This window comes from Megalobrama amblycephala, linkage group LG5 (genome assembly GCF_018812025.1).
Source record: "Megalobrama amblycephala isolate DHTTF-2021 linkage group LG5, ASM1881202v1, whole genome shotgun sequence".
Classification (NCBI taxonomy): domain Eukaryota; kingdom Metazoa; phylum Chordata; class Actinopteri; order Cypriniformes; family Xenocyprididae; genus Megalobrama; species Megalobrama amblycephala.
The window spans coordinates 25,102,725-25,128,276 of NC_063048.1; the positions used below are offsets into that span (position 1 = coordinate 25,102,725).

Genomic DNA, 25,552 nt, shown 5'->3' on the forward strand with positions numbered 1-25,552 from the left:
GTTTTTGGCAAGGATTACATGTCAAACGGGTGTGGTTTAGGCGGCCCGGTTGTTGACCCTTCTAGGATATGTTTCTTAAAGGGTTAGTTCACCCAAAAATGAAAATAATGTCATTTATTACTTACCTCATGTCGTTCTACACCCGTAAGACCTTCCTTCATCTTCGGAACGCAAATTAAGATATTGATCCATAAATCCATAAAGGTACTAAAAACATATTTGAAACAGTTCATGTGAGTTCAGTGGTTCTACCTTACCGATTTCAAAACACTGCTTCATGAAACTTCTGAGCTTTTTGAATCTTTTGTTTCGAATAAGTGATTCGGATCTCCTATCAAACAACTGCTGAAATCACGTGACTTTGGCGCTCCGATTCACTGATTCGATTCGTAAAGCTCTGAAGCAGTGTTTTGAAATCGGCCCATATAGATATTGTTGGAAAGTCGTTATTTTGGGGTTTTTTTTTGCCGCACAAAAGTATTCTTGTCGCTTTATAATATTAATATTAAGAACCACTGAACTCACATGAACTGTTTCAAATACGTTTTTAGTACCTTTATGGACCTTGAGAAGTTCAGTGGCTTTGCTCTCAATGCAGGCCTCACTGAGCCATCGGATTTCATCAACAATATCTTAATTTGTGCTCAGAAGATAAACTAAGGTCGTACGGCTGTAGAACGACATGAGGGTGAGTAGGTTAATAAATGACATTATTTTCATTTTTGGGTGAACTAACCCTTTAATGTCATTAGTCAAATGTAAATTATTGCTTAGACTTCTCGTGTAGAACATGATAATTTTCTTATCGTTGTCATCAGTTGATGAATAAATTGAGCTTTCCACTCATTAATTGCAACCCACTAACTTGACCTGTTATAAGAATTCATTTAAAAAAACGATATTTTGTGCAATTGTATCAATTCAGAAAAAAACTCTTTGAAATTGATACAATTTCTAGAAAGAGGTTTGCTTAAATTGCATAGTGAGGTAAGTTGAAGTTGTATCTCAGCTTGACACATCCATAAACAACAGAATTCAGAATGTTTTTCAACAATTTTTATATTGATATATTTATACATATATTACACATTTAAACAATACTTGTGCAAAAACCATCCCTACCATGAAAAATGATCTGGATTATTGTATGTGTCTCTGGCAGCATGGCTGGAGGCATAAAGGCATTTCAGACTGTTTTAAAAAATAAAATACAAAACACAAAAGGACAATAGATTCTGATGCATAGCATCTATTAATTAGAACATTACAAAAAATAATGTGTCAAAGTGGTAAACGCAGGGAAGGTAAAGTCATGTAAGAATAGGTTTTACATGCATAAAAACTGAGGTTTTGCTTTTTGACAATGGAACCCTTGCAGGGTCACTGTTTAGTGCCAATGTAGTCCTTCATGAATGCTCCATAGTCAGGTCCTTTATATCTACTACACAGAAACACGTCCACCCCTGCCCGCACAAACAAGACTTTCTAGTCACAAAACTCCTCTTCATATCAACTGTTCTCAACATACCACCACAACACAACAGATGTCAGCTCAAGTACTTATTTGCATATTGTACAAAACCACCAAAAAACAAAACAAAACAAAACAAAAAACACCAAATACTAAACTTGTCATGATTACCAAACATGAAGGGTTACCTTGCAGACTTAAACAATTTGAGAGATGACTATTAGCCTCAAACGCATTCATACTCACTGAAGGCTAACACGATGATGAGTGTAAAAAGCTTTTTGTTTCACTTTGGGCTGGATGTTAGTCAACCAACACATCATTCGCTTCCATTTCTCCTTGTTCCGTAGATCCAGAGACATGAACATTCTCTTGCTTGATTAGAGTTGACATATTACTCTTCACTGCATCTTATATGTGGTTGACATAGGAGATTTCATCTACTCAAACCTCCTCTTAAAGGCCGTAACTAAAAGGCCAAGCAAGGCACTGTTGCTTCCCGAAGAGTGCACCAACGCACGAGCACAAGCTGACGGCTCGGATTGTTACAAATCCAAACCTGTCCTGGGTTCTTCCTCTCTCAAGCAAAGTCTTGGCTGGGAGGGCTGTGTGACTCGATATTAGCTGAACCCAGTGAAGTTAAATTCAGGGGTCCGGGAGGTCAGAGGTGTCTACAGTCACTTTGATGAAGATGGTATCGTCTTTGATGTAGGTTCCGTTCTCCAGGACAGTCTGAGCCACGAAGAGCGGACAGCCTGAGGCAATGTTCATTTCCCCAGTGGGCCGGCGAAAGCTACTGCTATGGGGGTCTGGTTTGAAGGCATCACCTAAGTGTTTCCGTGCCGGCCCCTGGTCCATTAGCATTAACGTTACTTTCTGTTTAAATGGCCAAGGCAGCAAGGCGTCATATTCCCCGCGCATGACCACGAAGAAGAGCGATAGATGTGTACCTTTTCCCATTCCATCCCCATTGAGATAAACGCGGGCACACATCTTATAGCCGAAATAGCCCGTGTAGAAGGGCTGGCTGTAGAGCGAGAGGGTTTTGGAGGCCACGGCTTCCTGTTTCCGCCTTTTGTAGTCACGGATCTTCCAAATGAGTGTACCATTGAAGCTGGCCGTCTCTAGCACCTGCAGCTTCAGGTCCATCTCTGCCAGCCGGATGTCATGGACACTCATCATGTCATCGTGACGTGAGAGCTGCTGCTCTAAGGAGCCTGGTGACAGTATCGAAAAGTGTTTATCAGTAATCATGAATGTTGCACGATATACTGTGATAAAAAAATGTAGGCACATAAAACATTTTCTTACCCAGGGTGTGAGAACCAGAACCGGAACCAACGCGACCCGAGTCGAGAGAAGATACAACTGAACGCATGCTCTCCACAGACCCTCTCAGAGCCTCCACCTCTTCCCTCATAGATCGCAGAGGACGAAGCTCCCGCAGCTCCATCTCAACCTCAAGCAGTTTCTCTGAGTGAGAGCTCATCAACATCTACACACATAAACGCATATGGAGAACTCTTTAAAAAAGGTGCTTTCGTCACAGGTTCTAATATTTCATAGCTGGGTCTCTGGTAATTTTAGGTTATTTTTAGTAGAAGTCATAAATCTTAAAGGGTTGGGAAAAATTTTTTAAAATTCTGTCATTAATTACTCACCCTCATGTCATTCCACACCTTTAACACCTTCGTTCATGTTCAGAACACAAATTAAGATATTTTTGATAAAATCTGAGAGCTTTGACTCCTCCATAGACAGCAATTTAACAACCACTGTCAAGGTCCAGAAAGGTACTAAAGACACTGTTAAAATAGTTAATGTAACTGCAGTGGTTCAACCTTATTTTTATGAAGTAACGAGAATACTTTTTGTGCACAAAAACGAAGCAAAAATAATGTCTTTATTCAACAATATCTTCTCTTCTGTGTCATTCTCTTACGTTGTTTATGTCCAGCGCTTCAAGGTTCAGACTCGTTATTGGCCGGCTTCTGTGCCAGCATCACATATATGCGTCGTGCTGCTCACGTGAGCAGCATCTGCCAATACTGAACCGGCGATCTGACGTAGAACCTTGAAGCGCTGGACGTAAACAGTGTAAGCTAATGACATAAAAGAGAAGATATTGTTGAATAAAGTTGTTATTTTTGTTTTGTTTTTGCACAGAAAAAGTATACTCGTCGCTTCATAAAATTAAGGTTAAACCACTGCAGTCATGCAGACTATTTTAACAATGTCTTTAGTACCTTTCTGGACCTCGACAGTGGTTGTTAAATTGCTGTGTATTGAGTCAAAGCTCTCGGATTTCATCAAAAATATCTTAATTTGTGTTCTGAACATGAACGAAGGTGTTAAAGGTGTGTAACGACATGAGGGTGATTAATTAATGACAGAATTTTAATTTTTGGTTGAACTAACCCTTTAATGCGCTTATTTTGCACATGAAAATAGCAATAACCTAACTACAATGTATACATAATAAATTGTATAGTACCTACTCTACCATTCATAAGTTTGGGGTTGTAGTAATATTGTGAAATGTTGTTAGAATTTAAAATAACCGTTTTCCACTGTCATATTTTAAAATGTAATTTATTTCTGTGAAGGGAAAACTGAATTATCAGCAGCCATTACTCCAATCTTCAGTGTCACATGATCCTTCATAAATCATTCTAATATACTGATATAGTACTCAAGTAATATTTATTATTATCAATCTTGAAAACAATTAATTTGTATAAAACATGGTAAATGTCATATATTTACAATAATATGATTACTGACAGAAATCTTAAATGTGTTTTATTTATAATGTTTCTTTAATTTTGAATCCCATATTTTCAGTGTGGTCTCAGACTTTGAACCCACTGTAGAAGTCATGTTACAAAACAAAGGCATTGAATTATAAAAGCATGTGTTAGACAGAAGTACTGCACAGTACAGCAGACTTACGTCACTTTATACAAATTGGAGGTTATTTTTGTCTTCTCCAAATGACTCAAAAGAAAATAAAACCACTACTTTATGACGGCTCTCACCTGCATGCTGACTAGCTTCTGCTCCAGCTGCCTGTTCTTTTCTCTCATCTCTTCATACTGTGTTTCTACCTCTGCAAGACGACTGCTGAGGCTGGGCAGAACTTTATAACGCTCCATCAGCTCGCTCTTAACGTCCTCGACCTACACAGAGAGTTTAATCAGTGTACATGTTTGATTTGACAACATGCATGAGGAAAATATAAACAGGAAAAAGCATATTCATTTTCACACCGGAAACTGATGTTATTAAAAGAAAACTGTTTGTGATATGTTAAACACTGTAACTATAAATATAATCTCACTTAATATAAAGTTTATGAAATCTGCGTTGATTGCTATACCTTGGCCTCTAGTGTGGTGTTCCTGACTGCCATCATTCTCAAGTGCTCGGATGCAAAACTGGTCTCATGTTCTCTCATCTCTTGATTCAGCCCCTTTAAAATAATTAGAACCATATTATTAGTCTAGGCAGTGAAGAAAAAGAAACAAACTACAACATGCACAATATCTGATTTAAAGGGTTAGTTCACCCAAAAATGAAAATTCTGCCTCACCCTCATGTCCTTCCACACCCGTAAGAACTTCATTCATCTTCAAAACACAAATTAAGATATTTTTGATGAAATCAGAGTTTTTTTCTATCTCCTATAGAAAGCAACGTAATTACTGTCATTCAAGGTCCAGAAAAGCAGTAAAACACTGTTAAAATTGTTAACGTGACTACAGTGGTTCAACCTTAATGTTATGAAGCAAAAACAAAAACAAAACAAAAATAACGACTTTATTCAACAACATCTTCTCTTCTGTGTCATTCTCATAAGCTGTTTATGTTCAGCACTTCCAGGCTCTACGTCAGAACGCCGACTTGTTATTGGCCGGCTCCTGTGCCAGCATCACACGTGCGTTGTGCTGCTCACATGAACAGCGTCGGCCAATACTGAATCGGCGTTCTGACGTAGAACCTGGAAGCGTTGGACGTAAATAGCGTAGAGGAAAGGCAGGAGAGAAAGATATTGTTGAATAAAGGCCTTATTTTTGTTTTGTTTTTGCGCGCAAAAAGTATTCTCGTCGCTTCATAACATTAAGGTTGAACTACTGCAGTCACGTTGACCATTTTTTCTGAACCCTGAATGATGGTAATTGCATTGCTTTCTATGGGAGATTAAAAAAAAAACTCTCAGATTTCATGAAAAATATCTTAATTTGTGTTCCTAAGATGAACGAATGTCTTACGGGTGTGGAACGACATGATGGTGAGTAATTAATGACAGAAATTTCATTTTTGGGTGAACTAACCCTTTAAATTATAACAAAATAATAACAATAATAATATACTGTCATATGCAATGCATATTAAATATTTTATTATTACGTTGATTTGTTAAAAGTACAATGTACATATATACTCATTACATTTAGAAGCAAATTCAATTTTTTATCAAAATTGAAGTACTACAATACTGCTAATGTTAGTACATTTCAAAGGGTATTTAAATCAATATCTGATCAAGTAACAAACTGAAAGTCACCTTATAGGTGCAACCGAAGCGAATGAAGGAGCAGGTCACCTGGGCCTTTGGACAGTCATGCTGGTGACTGGATAGCTATAGGAAACAAATTCATTTCATAAATATATCACAAATCTTCTGCCTTTACCATTCATTTACAATTCAAATAATTTTGGTGACACATTACAATAAGGCTTCATTAGTTAACTACATTACTTAACGTGAACTAACAATGGATAACACTTCTACAGCATTTATTAATCTTCGCTAATGTTCATCTCAACATCTACCAATGCATTTTTAAGATCAAAAGTTGTATTTGTTAACTTTAGTTAATGCACTGGGAACTAACATGACTATAAACATTTTTATGAACTAACATTAACAAAGGCTAAAAATGCTGTAAAAATTTATTGTTCATTATTAGTTCATTTTAGTTATACATTAACTAATGTTAACAATTGAGACCTTACTGTAAAGTGTTACCATAATTCTTCATGCTTTTAAAAGCACACACAAACACGCACACGTTAGTAAATCAAAAGTAATGCTCATTGCACTCCAAGCCTACCTCACTTCTTAGAATGGAAGAAAACGAGCAGTGATTAGGGCATGCTACAGGAAATGCAGGACAGACTGTTTCTTTGTGTTTCTGCAAAGAGAGACGACTGTTAGACTGAAATGCACTAAAAATATATACTGTATACGGCTCACTTTCAAAGTTTGAGATGCTCATGATTAAAAAACTGTTAGTGTGTGGCGTAATAATGACAGGATTAACCAGGCATTCTTGAAGTGAAAACACAGACCAATCATTCTCTAAATGACAGTCAACATAAAACGGGAGATTCCCCCAAGTTCCTTGTACAAATGTGAAACTTAAAGGTCATGGGACATTAATGACAGAACACAAGGGGAATACTTCTCATAGAGGAACTGAGATGTCCACTAATTCCAATCAAGGAAAAAAACTCAATGACAACTGAAAAAAGATCTTATGAATTTTTAAGTACTTTCCATTTGATTTCAGGTCCTTTTTATGGGAACTGGGGGATTTTGGGCAATGTGCATTACCTGTAACTCAGTGAGGGCCATCTTATGATTGCAGAATTCACAGGTGATCTCTCTGTGTTTGCATTTGCGGCTCAAGTGCTCGGGCATGTCTTTCCTCATCATCTTCTCCTTACACTTTCCCAAAGGGCATGGCACCTCAAAGTACGGACAAACTTCCAAGTGGTCCTGTTGAAAAGAGAGAGACAAATCTGAATTCTGTGGCCTAACTTTGCCCGAAAATCTCTATTAAACATAAAATACATGGCATTTAAACTATAAAATAAAACTACACTCCCCATTCTCACACTTGTCTAGGCTCACATTTCTTTGCGCTCAAGGCAGGTTCTAGTCAGGAGGAATTTACCATACGATATGTAGACTATTGTGTCTAAGAATCATATGACTTACCATGACCCGTTGTAAACTCATCTGTTCTTTACATCCATTTTTCTCACTTCGACAGTAGACCTTCAGAGCCATAATTTCCCTATTGCAGCAAACATCCCGGAATATCTGACATCACATGAAAAAAAAAAAAAAAAACATCCATCCATTACAAGGCCTGTATAAGAGAGATGTGTTGAGTGCTGCCCGTTATATGGCCCACATTACTTTCACTTGGAGCTGTGAGAGTGAGATTTAATATGTAACGGAGTGGGTGTGTTCTCGTAGGTTTTAGCTTCACTTTCTTACCTTATCTTCAAAGAGTGGTTCTAGATCAGCTGGACACACTGGGTTAGGCTTACTGAAAAAAAAAAAGTCAGATTCAAATGTAAGCAAATTGTGTCTGTAGTTCACCTTACATTCAGAAATAAAAATACTGGGAATACCCCAAGATTATTTCGCAAATACTATTTAGATAGTGTTTCTAAACCTTTTTCATTGTCCACAATGATATTCGTCCCTTGACCTTCCAGTTGTTTGTGATTTACTGGATAAGGATTACAGGGTTAGTTCACCCAAAAATGAAAATTCTGTCATTAATTACTCGCCCTCATGTTGTTCCAAACCCGTAAGACTTTCATTCCTCTTCAGAACACAAATGAAGATTTAATGAAATCTGAGAGCTTTCTGTCCATCCGTTGACAGCTACGCGACTACCACTTTGATATGTATTGAGCGTTTTAGTCTATTTTAAAACACTCAATTTATATGGATTCGTTTTACGAACTCTTTATGAACTTTTTGTCAAAGTGGTAGTTGCGTAGCTGTCAATGGAGGGACAGAAAGCTCTCAATTTAATTAAAAAAAAAATCTTCAGTTGTGTTCTGAAAAGGGGTTGGAATGACATGAGGGTGAGTAATTAATGACAGAATTTTCATTTTTGGGTGAACTAACCCTTTAAGCATAAGAATTAAAAAAATATATATTTTTATAACTAGAGCATAACCAGAAAAATAGATATTCATTATAAAAATGTACATGGAGTTTTATCATTTTATATGATTGCGGGTCTAAAAACTACACTTTAAAAACTAGGCTACCTCATCTATTCAGGTTTTTCAAGACCATGGAAACACTGATTCTTCAAAGAAAAGAAAAAAACAGTTACTAAAATAAGTAATATCTTGATTTTTTTAGCTTCATTTAATGCTTGTTTTGTCTTATTTTAAATCATTTTGAGTAATCTTGAAAATTTTCTGGTGGAGATCCCCTGAATAAGATCATATTTAACAACACTGTACGCCTGGTATTAACATACATTTTCAGTGATCGGATCACAATCGAACATTACTTTACCATAATAAAAGCCAGGTGTAAACACCCAATACACATTGTGGTCGGATTCAAATTACTGAAACAAAATTTGGAGGAGGTAAGGGATGGATTCTGGTCACATGGGTTTTTTTAAATTCTGCTCACACTATGTAAAAATAACCTTGCAATTTTGGCATCTGATTTGTCACATGACCTCTCAAGAATTCTTCCACTAAACTACACTTACAATATCTTGTTTCTCTCCCAAAAATCACACAACTTCCTCTCAGCCCATTTAAAACACTTTAAAACTTATTTTTTCCTCATTTTTCTTTTTAATCCTTATTAGCATCTAGAATAACTGACAGAAATGTTTTGGTAAAAACAAACTCCAACGTAAAAAGTAAGCAGCATTTTCCATTTTGTGCAGGCTAGTGCTATCAAGACACACTGAAATAGAAGGTGTAAATGCAATCCAGCAAAATAATATACAGGCACTATCTGAATAGGAAATATGTTGAACAGTATGTTGAAAATAAAATATCTGAAATTGCTTGGCTTATTCCTTGGCTTGTGATAGCTTTCTCATTATTACAGCATATGTAATAAACCTCACTAATGAACGCTTGCCCACCTGAGCAAGTCTGTGATGCAGCTCTCGCAGAAGCGATGTCCACACTCAGTTTGCCGCGGTATACAGAGCACTAGCCTGCAGGCCTCGCAGCAATACTTCGGCTCAGGTGTCGTGACAAAGCGGTCCCTGAAGCCTCCGTGAATGGGCAAGAAGCCCGGCTCGGGCCTGGGCCGCTGGGCCATGGAGGACATAGCAAGAGATGGCGGACGCTGCTGCAGGGCAATCTGCTGTTCCACATTACGCCCTGCGGACATGACCTGAAGAACAACAGACAGATTAGGGTCTAACTCTACACCCATGATATGTACATGAGAAAATAGAAACGCTGAATATCTTGGTTACATAAAAAGTTCACAACAGATTTACTACATATTCTCATTAACATTCTAACAGACAAAAAAAAAAAAATGATAGTCAACTGTCATCTTTGGCACATTAAATTCCTTTTTGTCCAGATTGAAGCTGTCAGGAATTCTGTATCGTCTGGGAAGCATTACTGAAAGTAAAATAGAATAGGCTGTTGTCTGATTGGGTCCAGACCCTCTTGTCATACACCAATTTGTGGCTGCCTCTGTGCCATTGTTTCAAGAACACAAGTGCTGTTAAGTGTTTAGTAGGAATACTGTTCTGACCTTATTGAGACAGAAGAGTTTGATGGATTTAAGGTGTGACTACCTAAGGCCCCCAAAAGCATTTGGACAATTAAAGATGCACTTAAAATGTCAGCAATATATCAATCCAAGTGACATTTGCAAACAAATGATGCATGACTTTCAGTTCAGTCTAACTTCACTCTTGTAATTACTTTTACTGGTCCCAAGGTGATTTTAGTGGATGAATGAGTCAGTTCCTCTTAAACTCATACAGGTGTCCTAGTAGAAAAACCACCGACGTAGTTTATTACATTAGCTATGGATGTTTCAAATGCTTGAAATTAGCATTGCAGACAATGATACATTTACTTTAAAAAAGGGAAAAGGACAAAAAGCATTGACAGGAACTCCTTCAAATATACATCCAGTTTTCTGTGGAATATAAACACTAAAGTTTAGGCTCAGTAGAGCTGTTTAATAATAAAGTTTAATAATCATTTTATTCAGCGAGGATGCATGAAATTAATCAAAATTAACAGTAAACAAAAAATAAAAAAATAAAAAAAAGATCACTGCTTTCAGAAAACTATTAAATCAGTTTTCAACATTGATAATAATAAATGTTTCTTCAGCACCAAATCAGCATATTAGAATGATTTCTGAAAAATAATCTGACACTGAAGACTGGAGCAATGGCTGATGAAAATTCTTACATTGAATGGCAGAGTACATAAAATATAAATAAATATTTTATTGTTTTATCATTAAGGATGCACCAGAAATATAATTCTGGTCAATACTGATTAGTTGATAATCAAGTAATATCAAGAATATCAAGTAAATTAAAAATCAGTTACATCCCAATTTATCAATGTACTACATTCAATTATTATTCTATAAATAATTATCAATTCTTTTTTTAGAAAGCAGATTTGTCTATCCAACAACACAATACAAATCAGTATTCTTTCTGAATCTTCCAATATGACACACACACACACACACACACACACAAAACGAATTATTATAAAATGATGTCAGCATTGTCATTTCATAATTGCTTATGAATAGCATGACGGCAAAGTAAGCCGTGACTGAATCATCTTGACTGCGAGTAAGTGACGAGGGCATCGTCGGAACTATTAACCTCTTAAATGCCGTAAGACATCACAACAACTTGACTTCTGCCTCTCTGCCTGTTTCACATCTTCAGCCGAGGTTAGACAGATAGAAGTTAGTCATCTCCTCTTACATTTTCATATGCTAATGCCTGCCATTGAGGCGATGCTTTAACATTGTGCATACATTGCCACATCAACAGCTCCTGACCGGCAGCTCTCAGGCTGGGAAATCCCTTCATAACAGGCATAGCTCTCTAGCTCTAATAATATCTCCCCTATGAGCCAGCTACACATTAACCACACATGCAGGAAGGTCCCGGCTCCGTTGCTGAACGCTGCTAGAATTCCTTTAAGCAGAGGACACCACAGTTATTCCACAAGAGTGACTGGTCCCCACCGCACATGCCTCTTCTCCAGAACAGAGACTTTCCGACACAAAAGGAAACAGAAATTATAGGTATTTATGGTGCATTTTTATGAATGTACTGTAAGTAAACCTCGTAAACAAATATTTTAAATTGGAAAATTAGAGCTCAGTCATAGATCAGACAAAACAGTTCAGCCAAGCACCCAGCGAAAAACAACTGTTCTTGATGACAAAACATTATTGTTGTTATTGTCTGCAAGGCATATTTACGGTTAGGGTTCTGAATAAACTACTAGCACCAAGTAGCAAACTTCAGCGTGTAACTCATTCTGCAAAGACTACTACGGACAAAGATAGTAACTAAAATTGTGAGAACTGCTGAAGAGAGGTGTGCTACTATTTTTTAACCAATCAGCTTCATGACTGACACCTGGTGAAAAACAAAAATGGCGGAAAAATTCCATAAATCTACAAATCCACATTCCTTTTTGCAACGATGCACCAACTTTGGTCTTCTGTTATAAATTCAGCATTAGTTTCTCCTTTACAGTGGCGCACACTTTGTCCCTCCCTAAAAGACCAAACTTATTACTTTATAATCCGTATATATACTCAATACATATATATATATATATATATATATATATATATATATATATATATATATAGACACACTAATCATTAATGCAATATATAAAAATTAAAAAACGTTACATCAAATACTCAGTAGTGCACTGTAGATGTGCAATAAAAGTTATATATATATATATATATATATATATATATATATATATATATATATATATATACACACACACCAACACAACATAATCAGTTATTTTAATTAATATTAAAATTATTTTCTTAAAAGGTTAATAAATTGATGTTTCCAAAGTCAGTGGGTAATGATGTTAGATAATCATTATCTCAGTATTTATAATTTTTCCAATACTAATCTACCAGAAAACACCCAGAATATGCCAGAGACCATATAGCAACATGCTGAAAACCATTAAAAACACTTTTTTGGAGAGTTAAGAACCACTTTTTCAAACGATTAAATGTTTGCCCAGATAAATGGCTTTTGGGAGGAAGATGACAGCCATGTTTGGACAGTCATGTGGGATGCTCACACTCACACACAGTCACACCCTTCAAACTATTCACACTCAGCAAGAAAGGTTAAATCCCATCTGACGTATACAACACGTTACAGCCTTAGTGACGGGTGTTTCACAAACACGCTACATGGCTCAACATGCCTTTGTAAACTTACAATGATAGCTCAACTTATTCCAGTTCTATCCTTACTGGACAGACTGTGAGTGAAAAAAAATCCAGAGTCACCCATGAAAACAAAAGCGAATATTCCAAACTAGCTTTGTTGGAAAGTTATTGGATCTTGTCCCAGAATTTGTTTCTGTTTTACTTAAGCTACAGGTACTTCCCTACCTTTATCTCGCGTGTCTCACGCTGCACTGTGCTGAGGTCAAAAATAAAACCACCTACAACTAAGGACCAAACTGTCCCTGAAATAATCCACAAACTCTGAGAAAGAGAAATACTCGACTACGCAAACAAACAAAAGAGATATTCAGCAAAATAAAAATCCACGTACTGGTAGCTGACCAGAACGTGCAGTTCTCAAGGAATTTCCAGGAATATTTAAGGGGCTTTTCCATTTGCTGCCTCATCCCTCTCTGTCACTGCTGACAATACACACCCACTCACACAAACACCCATTAAGAAAAAAGTCAGTAAGCTGCTGCTATAAACTGTTGTTTATGTGAGGGATTATGTGACCTTATCCAAATGTAAAAGAAACTAAAATGATTAATTAATTGTATAAACAAACATTTTGGGGTAAAATGTTTTCATGTTTTTGAAAGTAGCCTCTCTTAGGCTGCATTTAATTGATCAAAAGTACAGTAAAAACTGTAAAATATTATTACAAATTAACATTTCTGTTATATTTTAATATGTAATTTATTTACGTGGAGGCAGAGCCGAATATTCAGCAGCCATTACTCCAGTCTTCAGTGTCACATGATCCTTCAGAAATCATTCTAATATGCTGATTTGCATATTAGACATTACAAAACACTTACGCTGTTTAACATTTTTGTGGAAACCCTGATGTTTTTTTCAGGATTATTTGATAAATAAAAATTTCAAATTTAAATGCCTTTACTGTTACTTTTGATAAATGTAATGTCCTTGCAGAATAAAATAATTAATATCTCACTGCCCCTAAACTATTGACAGTAGTATAAATGTAAAAATGTAAAAAAAAAAAAAAAAAATTGTGACCTAGTATATAATTCACCCAAAATTCATTTACTCACCCTCATGTCGTTCCAAACCATTTGGAAAATAAAATGAGATGTTTAGCAGAATGTTTAAGTTGCTCTTTCCCATTCAATGAATGAACCATTTAGCCTTTCACTTTCACTTTACGGAGTCATTCAGATTTGGAATGACAAAGAGTAAATGAGGAGATAACTATTCCTTTATTGCTATAATATACATTAATGAGTCCCAAATAAGCAAGATAAATCTGTCCCATAATCAGTGCATTTATAGTTTATGCAATTAAAATCTTAAAAATTAAACACCTCACTTAAAACCAAGAACAAAAATCACAAGACTAAGAAATGCTAAAGTAAAGCAAGCATCCATGTAATAAAGAACATAATACCAGAGAGAGCTGCAGGTGAAAAGCGTAACACAATACATTTCAGACTGTTAGTTTAGAGCTGAGAAGCTTCAAGGTAATACGGATTCTTTGAATGTATTTGTGCTGCAGGAGATCTCATAACAAAAATGAAAGAGAACTAAGAAGGGGAATATCACCTCTTCTTTCTGGCCTGACCTTTTACCAGAGGAAGACATGTGTGACTATTTTAGGTCATTTACAGGAATAAAACACCATTTCAAATGTGAACATATGATGAAGGTGTGATGGCTTACTTTGTGTGAAAATGCAAAGGAAGAAGTTAGGCTTATGTCATCTTCTCAGCCACCTTCTGCTTTCACAAAAGAGCCTGCTCCAACTTCTGTTGAAATCAAGCCCCAAATGTGTGCTCCCTGTAGTGTATCACAACACTTTACTGTGTTATTCTGAGAGTGAAACTAAGCTGGATTCAAACAGTCTCAGTTTTGATCTGCAGCACATGTTGGACTATTTTAGATTTTCAAACTGCTTCTGTGTCCACTGGCTTTTTTTCATCAGCGGATTTAAATAGAGAGTAGAAGAAAATTGTTTTGAATGATATTTACACTTTCCTAATTTATCAGCCTTCACTTCAATATTGAAGTATAATCAATACTGAATTTACAGATAAATGTAATATATTCTTCAAAGTAATAATATTATGACATTTGCATAACGGTCGGAATACGTAACCAGAGCTTGTAGCAAAATCCACTAGTGCAAAACGCACGATATACAAGTTAGTTTGTTTTTAGCATTACATATAATCCACTTAATTACAACTCACACATTTAAAACCAAGATCTAAATTTATACACAGTGCGTGCTGTTCAAAAGTTTGCGGTCAGTACGATTTTTTTTTTTTTTTTTTGAAAGAAATTAATGCTTTTATTCATCAAGGATGTATTAAATTGATCAAAAGCGACAGTAAAGACATTTATAATGTTAAAAAAGAAATTTGAATTTTCCATTCGAAGAATCCTGAAAAAAAAAAAAAAAGTATCACGGTTTCCACCTGTTAACCTGTTAAATTAAGCAGTACAACCGTTTTCAATATTGATAATGATAAGAAATGCTTCTTGAGCACCAAACCAGCATATGATTTCTGAAGGATCATGTGACACTGAACACTGGAGTAATGGCTGCTGAAAATTCAGCTTTCCCATCACAGGAATAAATGCGCTTGAAAAATATATTAAAATATAATACAGTCATTTTAAACTGTAATAATATTTCACGATTTTTGGTCAAAATAAATGCAGCCTTGGTAAGCATAAGAGTCTTTTTTTCAATCTAACCGACCCCACACATTTGAACAGTAGTGTATAGACGGTTATTATTAGCTGATATTATTTATACATGTTTATTTTTAGAATTAAAATACTTCATTTTAGGTTTGTATGTTTTTTTGTAGTTAACAGTGCAAAAAAAAAAAGGCATATATTAAAAAAAATTATATATATATATATATATATATATATATATATATATATATATATATATATATACATATACACACACACCTACATATAGGTTACATGACATACTTTTTTATAAACTATTTGTTGTGAAAAATCAGTATTAGTATACTAAATTTGTACAGAAGTATTGTGTTTAAAAGGAATGTACTGATAAAAACTAATCTTTTCTGATTAAAATATGATATGTAAGACAGCAGTACACCCATTCTCTGTCTCATAAACTGCATCCAACAGTGGAATACAGTATGCCATCATGGTTTTTTCCATCAGTAGCGTACAGGCCTAAATCATGCAAGAATTTTGCAAGTTAGGTATTGCCCCCAAGGAATAAGACCACAGAAGATTAAAGAGCAGAAGAAAAAAAAAAAAAACATAAAAGATCACACTGTGTGTGAAGGTTATATAGGTATAAGTTCATAAACCATACCTATTCTGTACAACAAAGCCTGTATAAAACATAATATATGGAATGTATTGATCCTTAACTGTAAACTCACATTGATGATCATAATAAAAGAAAAGTAAAAAGTACACGACACACATAACATGCAAAGGTGAGCTCATCTTCATCTACCATGAATTTGTAAAGGAGCTGTACGGGATTTAACCTGTTAACATGCTTTACATGTTTCACAACTTGAAGAATCGGAGCCCAAAAGAGCCTATATTTGTCCTGGAGACGGTTAAGAGAGCAGGTGAACATCTCAGACCAAAGCAGGACACACTTTGATCACTGTAGGTGAACCCATAGACTTTGGGTTTACCTAATCTTACCTTTCACTAACATGAGCTACACGTTATTTTACATGTGGATCTGTGAAATAGCCATCCACTTACATGAATCAGTTGATCAACGATGTCGTCCGATGATCCAACCGTGTTTCTCTGAAGAATTTCACGAATGGAGCCACAGATGGTCCACTCATATGACAGACACACCGAGACAACAACGTCCAAATTTACGCGGCCACAGCTCCGTCCTCGCTTCTCAAACAGGCAACAACGGCCATATGATCAAAACGGGTCATTTTGACATCGGAATGTTCCAAAAACGGCTCGGTTGAGGTACACGAATAGGTAGAGAAGCCGCCACTGTGGCAGGGTGCTGTTGATATCAAGTCTACCAACTGGAAAGCCCCCTTGGTCTGACTTCCTCAGGAAATCCCCGTCATGAAAAAAAATGTAGCTGGTTGTAAAAGGACGCCATAGAGAAAGAACAGGCTGTGGTGTGGTGTCACGGCCGCGGGGTGGCGCTAGATCGTAATTAGAGTCGCTTTCACTTCAGCAGCTCTTTTCCACGTGTTTCTAATAGGTGATGAACTGTAAAATGCTTTTGTTACATTACTGTTCAAATTTCCTGATATATCGAGTTAGTTGAAGGAATCTAATTACAAATAAATCACAATATGAATGAGGAGCTGTTTTCCCACCAGCAACCCAAAAATATTTGTCATGAGGACTGGGGATGAAAACGTACTTAATTGTCATGACAATAATATATCACAAAGCAAAAAATTCATTTATGGCTTCAGGCTTAATTTTTTTCTATGCAATTTATGTTGGAATAAAATAAAACGCTCTCTGTGAGATTTATCCACTTGCAAATTCCTATGCTTTATTCCCACTGTGATCCACCAAGATCCTTATCACAAATTATAATTTATTTACTAACAATGGATTAAATGTAACAATGTATATGGGTTGAATAACAATGAACGCATTCAACGGTATAAATCCCTTAGTTTTATTATGTCTAATGTGACATAAACTGATTACATATATATAGGCCACAGTTTATGACCACATTAGCTCCCACCCACCCACACACGCAGACAAACAGAATTTCACCCCAACCATGTACATGTTATCTGCACACATAAGTTTAAAAGGAGTTCACACATGTATGGTACCATTACAGTTATGAGAGGGAAAAAGTTGGTCAAAATAAGTGAGAGTGCATGTATTTTAAATAACTTATTCCACTTTCAAATTAAACAATAATAATAATAAAAAAAGAAGAATTCATCTACCTTTAATCTCCAAACACCATAATAATTAAGGTATTGAAAAACATCTAGAAGCATGGAATAGTAGAAATTTAGATGTGCTGCAATATTTTAATATTCTTAACTACACATGGCAATTCATATATGTTTAAACACCCGTAAGAGGGTGAAAAGCTTGACCTTGGCATGAAGAAGAAACGGTTCATGCATGCAAAACAGTTTCAAATAAGATTTTAAAAATCCAAAAAAAAAAAAAAAAAGAAAACAAACAAACTCCGCATTCCATTACATTCTTACAATCATCAGCCTCAGCCAAGCAACCTTTTGCGATAAAATGCATTTCAAATACACCATGTACAAGGGTCCATGATTAAACATTATACGACCTAATACTAAACCAATTCACATGAACAATATAAGAGCTGCATTTTAAAAAGAATATTAAAATTGGTATTTAATTTTTTTAAACTTCATCCACACTGACATTTCATTTTATCTATACAGTGCAGTTCTTATAATTCCATTTTATGCAAATAAATAGCTTAAAATTCCACCCAGAGACTTAAAAAAAAAAAAAAAAAATCAAAATATCAAATCATATAACTAGATAATATGCTACAGTAATAAAAAAGTAACTGGAAAGGGATGTTGGACTAGGACCAGATCAAAGCCCTATGAATATATCAAGAAAAAGAGATGGTCAAGTGACAGTAAACTCCTTCAGACAACAGATCTTTCAAGACCACAATTCACTGTTCAGTGACATTGGGATGGGTGTGTATATATATATGGGTGTTTTATTCCCCCTAAAACAGACCAATTACCATTTGTGGAGAACTGCTGGTGCACCATATTGGTAGAGACCAGACAGAAACTCTACTTCTGTTGGCAGTGACTAATAAGATGGTCCTAGTTCCTAGCTTGGTGAAGATTGCGCTCCCATGCGGTAGCACCTGTTATAGAGTCCTGGGTTCAGCAGGGGGGTGAGAGCTGGAGGGGCTGGGGGGGGAGAGGAATGTCCATTACGAAGAGGCTTCACTTGAGGCCATCGAAGCCTTAATGCCTCTAACGCACAGCTGCGACATCAACTGATCTGAGCTCGTCTGACCGCTGTTGGAGAACTCAGGAAACTGAGGGGTTCTGTGTTTCCATTGCCGTTGGTTCCTGAAAAAGACAATTTGATGATCATTCTCAAATGAGATTCATAAAACAAAACCAGATTCAGGAAAAACATACTTAAATTAGAGCAAGAATTTCCAGACTGACTGTAATCTAAGGCAGAATTTTGGTGGAAAAGCCCATTAACTACTGTAAGAGGTTCTGATGGGAAATGGAGAGTATAAGAGCTAATGACCTCTGTCTGGTTTTCTGAAGGCCCGGGGGTGGTCCCCTCTTCGGATGACACCTCCATCTTCTCTTCATCTATACCCTTGCGTCCCTCCACGCCGTGCTCAGCTTCCCACTCCTGCAGGACCTCGTCCAGATTGAAACGACGCCGGTAATTCACAAAGAAGTTTTTTACTTGAACCACAGACTTGTTGCCGATCACATCAGAAATGGCTTGGAAATCCCGCCCATACTTCCTTATAGCTGAGAGAGGGAACCGAGGATTGACCAGAATTTCACTGCTTTCATTTAACTAATCATTCTTTATCCAACAACCATTTGAGAAATGTGGCCAAATTTACCTTGTACTGCAAGCAGCTGCTCTTCTGTGGTCCAGCGGGTATTAAATTTCTGATTAGCCTGAGGAAAACAAAGCACATTTATATCTTTTGTGAACAACATTCATGCAAAAAAAAAAAAAAAAAAAAAAATGGTAAATATGGCTCTCTGTGAAATAAGTTGGATGGAAATAAATTGTAAAGATGTGAATATTGTTACCTCAGATGGCCTAAACTCTTCCACACCCGTGTCTAGCTTATCTCTGAGGGCACTATTGTGCTGTTTAATGCTTTGAATCTATGACAAAAAAGGTAAGGGTTATTTGCATCATTTTCAATGTTCTCAGTTTTAGACGATAACATACTTCTAAACTACATCACTGTCTGTCATATTTACTTCTAGCTCATCCTAAAGTCTCAAATATATATATAAAACACAGAGATTAAAGTGATGTTGCTGAGAAGTAATGAAACTCTAACCTGTCGTTTTATGGCAATGAGCTCCATATCCAGCTGCCTCAGAACACTAACTGCGGCCGGGCCGCTGCTGGACATTGCCGTCACATCATCTGAGTTTAAATGCATTCCTTTTGGAGGTTTCTTCTTTGCTCTATGTAGGTTCCTCCCAGCAAGTCCCTGTACCTCCTTCTTAACATGCAGTGACTTCTCTGCAATATTTGCTGGCTGCGGAAACACACGGAGCCATTTGAAACTTTGATTGATTTAAAACATGTTTAATGATGTAGATTTATTTATGTACAGAGAATGAGTATTGCACATTAACAAAAAAAAAATGAAATATTTAAAATATAAATTTAGTATAGTACCTTTTGCACAACTGCAGGTTTTGATTCTTGTTTCTCAAGTCCAGATGTTCCCTTAAAAAAAAAAAAAAAAAAAGAGAACTAATGTTTTATTGAGATAGACGCTAAATATGTAAAGTGCAGCAGCACTGCTAAAAGTTAAAATAATCTAAATAAAATAAAATATTTTCAACAAAAAAAACACCCATCATCTAATTATGTTAATGCATAACTGAGACACTATTGCTGAAAAATTGTGCATAATAATGTGCAGAAATATATCCATTTATGATACCTCTTTCTTCTCATCCTTATTTGGCTCAAATTCAGCATCCCCTGGAGAGTTGCAACCATTCTCTTCTCCTTCTTCATCACTACATTTGTTCAAAAAAAAAAAGTTCAAATATATCATTTCCTTTTCAACAATGACAATGTTGTGTTCTAAAAATAGACCATGCTAGCATTCCATGACAGCATAATCTTTGATCAAGTCTCTTAAAACCAAAGTAAACACAAAAAAGAGACATCAAACATCCTATTAATATCTTCATGCTGACCTCTCCTCTCTGTCTCTCTTCTGTTTGCGTGCATGGCGGTCCATAACACTCGTTTTGCTGCGTGTTTTCTTCCACGAGTAATAGAATCTAACCAGGCTTGCAATTGACTTGTCTGGAAGCTGGTACAAAAAAAAAAAAACAGCTTGCAAATCAAACACATAAGCAATGGAAACATCGGACATACCATAATTATACACCATTATTCATGATCAAAGCTGACACTGATTCAGTTGTAGTTGAGCCAAAGCATTAGAATTTAGGACTTGACAGAACCCATTTGGTCTTCATATGCACCAGTGACTGTTTATTAATAAACTGAATTTCAGAGGCTCCTCATGATTGGATGTCACTTTAATTTGTGAAGATGCTTATTCTCTCAACTGGATGTTTTATTTTAATGGTGAGAGTGGTTTCAGACATCTCACTCACCATCTGCTGGATGCGGTGAAACGTCTTTCCGTGAAAGCTGAAACCCTGTTCAAACAGCACCTTGTCTTCAACTGTCCACTCATCTGGAAAAGGGGTGAAGTTGGGAAGATCTGCCAAAGATTTTTCAATGTTGTGTTTGTGCCAAAACAGCATGCCCAATGCCTGTTAAATACAGAAAGCCACATAATGACCCATGTTTTGCCGACATTTTAGATTGTTAAAATTAAAAACACACCTCATGTTTGATGCTGTGAAACTGCAACTATAAGAAACTTTCATATTCTACCTTATCTTATGAGTTACAATGAGATACATCAAAAAAGTATTGAAAATCATTGATTGTGCCTAAAAAGCCTACAAAAAATGTCAACAATCATTTTACCTGCTCCATATTGTACCCATGTTTTTCTTTGGCTATTGCAATATACTCATCCACTGTAACAAAAACAGGACAAAAACAATCATCAGAACATATATCAAAAATAATTCAAATGACTAAAAATAAAAACCCTTGAAAGATACACATTTTACATAATACATTTCTTTGAATGACAAATATTTAATACATTAAAATCATTATTTCCTCCTATAAACAGCCTCCTCAACTCTATTGTGTGACTTATTTAAGCCAATATTTAAAGATGAATTGTGTAATTTCTGTGCCACTAGATAATACCATACTACTAATATTCTATGCAAATTGTAGAAATGACACGTATCTCACATACTATCTTAAAAGATAGAAAGTATTACAGACATCCAGTAGCGGCTCCTGACTGTAAATTTAGGTAGGGCAGATCCTGGGTCTTAGCACTAGTTTATGATGAACATTTTGTAAGCTTTATTTTCTAATCATTGAAGACATGCAGACACACTTTTGGCAGAGTTCTAACGTCCTTGCATAATTCAGCCTGAAAGCGGTGCTCTAATGATGACTGACAGGCTTTAAAGGGATAGTTCACCCAAAAATTAAAATTCTGTCATCATTTACTCACCCTCAAGTAGTTCCAAACCCGTTTTCATTTCTTTGTTCTGCTGTACACAAAGGAATTTATTTGGAAGAATGTCAGTAACCAAACAGATCTCACCCCCCATTGACAACCATAGTATTTATTTTTGCTACTATGGTAGTAAATGGGGGGTGAGATCTGTTTGGTTACTGACATTCTTCCAAAAATCTTCTTTTGTGTTCAGCAGAACAAAGAAATTCATAAAGGTTTGGAACTACTTGAGGGTGAGTAAATGATGACACAATTTTCATTTTTGGGTGAACTATCCCTTTAAGAACACACAACACACAGAATGCCATCTTAGTATTGCCTCTGAATGTTGATTTAGAGTGTTAGAAGTTGCGGAGTAATTCCACTGAAGAAATGAAAGTAATTTTTATTCTCAGAAATTTCATATAACAAAAACAACAGAACAATATAAAGGCTGTTCACATTAGCACGTTTAAACTTTCATTAATTTGATACGAAAAACCTGATTACTTGAAAATTACCGACCTGATTCAGACTAATATACACAAAGCTGAAGTGGATTCATATAGTCTTGGTCTGGAACAAGGTTTACATAAGGAAACGTGAAAACAAGCAGGGCAGTCTGAAATCTGCCCCAATGGCTCTCAATTAGAGCTCGCTGCAGTTACATTTTTCACCACATATTCGCATTGGAAAAATGTGGGGCGCTGTTTACGACTTAAAATAGCCTAGAAATCTGAAAAATTGTGACAGAATGCTGCAGTAACAGTTTATATAGAGGTCTACGTTTTGGATGAATATTTTGGTGACTGCCCCACCTGCCCTTACAGATGAGCCATGGCATCTATGTACGAATTTCTGTTGTAATACAATGTTCAGTAAGGAGGAGGGGGCCTTTGTGCCATCTGAAACGAGTTTTTGCTTGGTGGGATATCTGGTATTACACCGTAATACTACTACACAACCTCTTTGAATATTCATTGGCTATCTGAATACAGCCCTTGTCTTCCATTGGTTGGACAAACAGTCCCCCTCCAGACTCAAATGTTGGTTAATTATCCCATTTGGGCTAAACGGATCAAAAACGTTCCCATTTCTTTGTGGAAATCACACTACAAATGGCCCTCCGTATTATCCTGTGAGAGCAGAAAGTAATTTACCCACAAAAAAATTACACACTTCAGCTTTAAAGCGTCAGAATAACACTGGGTAGCATGATAAAATTAGAAGGAATGCCAATATTTACATATGAAAACAGTTAATGCTGGTTTATTATTTATAGAGCCAATTAACATCCTCATAAATGACTCACATTTGGCCTCTGGTATGCTCGGATTTGGAAACCACACCAGCATTCCCAGATTATCTCTCTCTTGGCTTGCCTTTGCTACTTCTGATGACAAAAAAGAGAGAGGCATTAGTGGATTAAACAAGAACACATCCATCTATTTTGACTTCAAACAAAAACAATTTTACTACTTAATAGCAATTTTTCACTAAAAGGCCTTTTCTTATATCCATGCCAAATCTTTTAACAATTGGATAAAAAGGAAAGGTTTAAAGATAAACGAAATAAAAAGGGATTAAATTAAATTATAATTAGAAGAAGATATTTAAAAAATAAATAAAATAAAATAAAAAATGATGAACGCTCATTATCCTCACCTCAAGTTTCAAATATCAACCAGCAAAAGTTTTTAATTTCATCTTTTGTTTTGATTTAAAATCTTTATGAACAATAACTAACTATTTTCAACGTAGGCTGCCAAATAGACAAAAAATAAATTATTAGTGTTACTGAAGATGAAGTGCACTAAGCGGACGAACTATTCCAACAACGAACAGTGTTTGAGGCTATTACGCCATCCACCCTGTGCTGTCAAAGAACCTTCCAACACTCAAAAGTCACATACCAGGATCATAATCGGGAACAACTGCCTGATACTGCAGTCCAACTCGCATCCCGCCTGCACCTTCAGAGCGACAAAATAACAAATGAGATGGACTGATTACATTCATCAGAAGTGTATGAACTTGTGAAGAGAGACCGAGGCTACCACCGTGACTTACCATGCTCGTCATCACTTGAGGAACCCGAACTTCCTTCCTCCCATGAATTGTTACTGTTCCCATTTGAAGTAAAACTTTTGGTCGGATTATTTACAGAGTTTCTACCCCTTCTTTTACCCGATATCTCAGCGGTGCCCTTCTCTAACATCGCAGGCATCTTGACAGCGAAACGCAAAAGAGCTTGAAGGAACTTGGGCTCGCTGGCTGCTCGCTATAGCTAAGCTAACTCAGCTCAACTGCTCTGATCTGAAACAAATAACACCGTCCTGCACTAATGCAAACTCCCCCAACTGGCTATATAGAGCTACGAATTCTTAAAAATGTGCATCGAATGCATAATATTTCCCCGAGTCCCAGTATCAAGTGAAGTTTGGCTTTGGAAGCGGATAAAAGCACATATGGCTGCAGTGCTAGCAGTGCGGCTGTTCTAGCGTTAGCTCGCTCTCTCTCGCTCTCTCTCTTGCTCTCTCTCTCTCGCTCTCTCTCCCTTTTTCTCTTTCTCTCTGATTGACCTGCTTTAGCTAACGTCAGTTCCTCTTTAAGACAGAAATTGTTCAAACTTCTTCTTCATATAATAATAAACTAAATTATTTTCTCCAGGCCAAGCGTCAAAGTAGGGTTTGTCTAGAAAACATCGATGCACATCTAAATCAACTCTAGACAGCTATAAGCATCATCAGCTCACACTCCGTACTTTTGAACTAGTTCAGTGAAAATCCATGCTTCTTTAATGAGTGTATCCAGACATCAGCTAGCATGACCTCCCACAATAGCAAACAGTTGACGTTATTCCTTAAAACCAATTATTATCTATATTTTCATTATTATTGCTTATTTCTTAATGTCTTTTTTAGCTATAGTAAACTATTGCTTTGTCGCTATAGTCACTATCCCAGCAGTGATATAACTATTCTCTGTTAACAAATGACATCTTTTTGCAGACAGTAACCACTACGGACACTGATAATAGAAAAACTCACATGATTCATAAAACTCAAATTAGAAGAATTATCATCCGCAGACTTCACTAAACTTGCATGTGCTTTGACTCAGATGTGTTTTTAGATTGTGGATAATCATATTTAGTTTACATTCTAGTTGAACTAGTTTACTCTTATTTTTTATTCTTTATTTTAATCACTTTAATTATGTATTTTGGACAAAAAACTCAAGTGTCAGTTGTGTCTAATGAATAGTTATAGTGAAACAAATATACTAATCAATATTGGATTATTCACAAATAAATAAAATATTATTAGATTAGTATTTGGAAGGAATACATTTATTTATTGTGATGTTTATGCATTTGGTATCACTGTAATTTTGTGTCATTTGAAGTATGCACCTGTCAATTCAGGACTACAAA

The 25,552-nt window shown here is 36.1% G+C and overlaps 2 protein-coding genes across 3 annotated transcripts; both read right to left on the minus strand.

The window, feature by feature from the left end:
- Positions 1 to 1,041: 1,041 nt before the first annotated feature.
- On the minus strand, positions 1,042 to 16,899 carry traf3 (TNF receptor-associated factor 3). 2 transcript variants are annotated; one of them, XM_048191482.1, is made up of 11 exons: positions 16,515 to 16,897; positions 9,403 to 9,659; positions 7,764 to 7,815; positions 7,479 to 7,583; positions 7,092 to 7,256; positions 6,589 to 6,669; positions 6,039 to 6,113; positions 4,851 to 4,943; positions 4,510 to 4,650; positions 2,783 to 2,966; positions 1,042 to 2,688 (listed from the first exon to the last, which is right to left on the minus strand). In XM_048191482.1, exons 2-11 carry the CDS (start codon positions 9,654 to 9,656, stop codon positions 2,117 to 2,119), a joined length of 1,722 nt encoding a protein of 573 aa, XP_048047439.1. In that variant the 5' UTR covers positions 9,657 to 9,659; positions 16,515 to 16,897; the 3' UTR covers positions 1,042 to 2,116. The 2 variants fall into 2 exon arrangements, with proteins under 2 accessions (XP_048047439.1, XP_048047440.1); XM_048191483.1 differs by lacking the exon at positions 6,589 to 6,669 and having other exon boundaries at positions 16,515 to 16,899.
- Positions 16,900 to 17,400: 501 nt separating this feature from the next.
- On the minus strand, positions 17,401 to 24,842 carry rcor1 (REST corepressor 1). Its single transcript, XM_048191485.1, has 13 exons — positions 24,187 to 24,842; positions 24,030 to 24,089; positions 23,429 to 23,509; positions 21,519 to 21,571; positions 21,137 to 21,298; positions 20,708 to 20,826; positions 20,446 to 20,524; positions 20,175 to 20,225; positions 19,828 to 20,031; positions 19,568 to 19,645; positions 19,372 to 19,429; positions 19,038 to 19,273; positions 17,401 to 18,847 (listed from the first exon to the last, which is right to left on the minus strand). The coding sequence occupies exons 1-13, from the start codon at positions 24,341 to 24,343 to the stop codon at positions 18,806 to 18,808; spliced, it is 1,380 nt and encodes a 459-aa protein (XP_048047442.1). The 5' UTR covers positions 24,344 to 24,842; the 3' UTR covers positions 17,401 to 18,805.
- Positions 24,843 to 25,552: the final 710 nt, after the last annotated feature.

Coding starts and splice junctions, on each gene's coding strand:
- rcor1 (XM_048191485.1), bottom strand. CDS start 24,343: ATGCCTGCGATGTTAGAGAAGGGCACCGCTGAGATATCGGGTAAAAGA. Junction 20,525..20,707: donor AAGAGAGACAGAGAGGAGAG/GTCAGCATGAAG, acceptor GAACAAATGTAG/TGATGAAGAAGGAGAAGAGA. Junction 18,848..19,037: donor CTTCAGAAAACCAGACAGAG/GTCATTAGCTCT, acceptor TGTCTTTTTCAG/GAACCAACGGCAATGGAAAC.
- traf3 (XM_048191482.1), bottom strand. CDS start 9,656: ATGTCCGCAGGGCGTAATGTGGAACAGCAGATTGCCCTGCAGCAGCGT. Junction 7,816..9,402: donor TGCATCACAGACTTGCTCAG/GTGGGCAAGCGT, acceptor TTTTTTTTTCAG/TAAGCCTAACCCAGTGTGTC. Junction 4,944..6,038: donor GCTTCGGTTGCACCTATAAG/GTGACTTTCAGT, acceptor ATTATTTTAAAG/GGGCTGAATCAAGAGATGAG.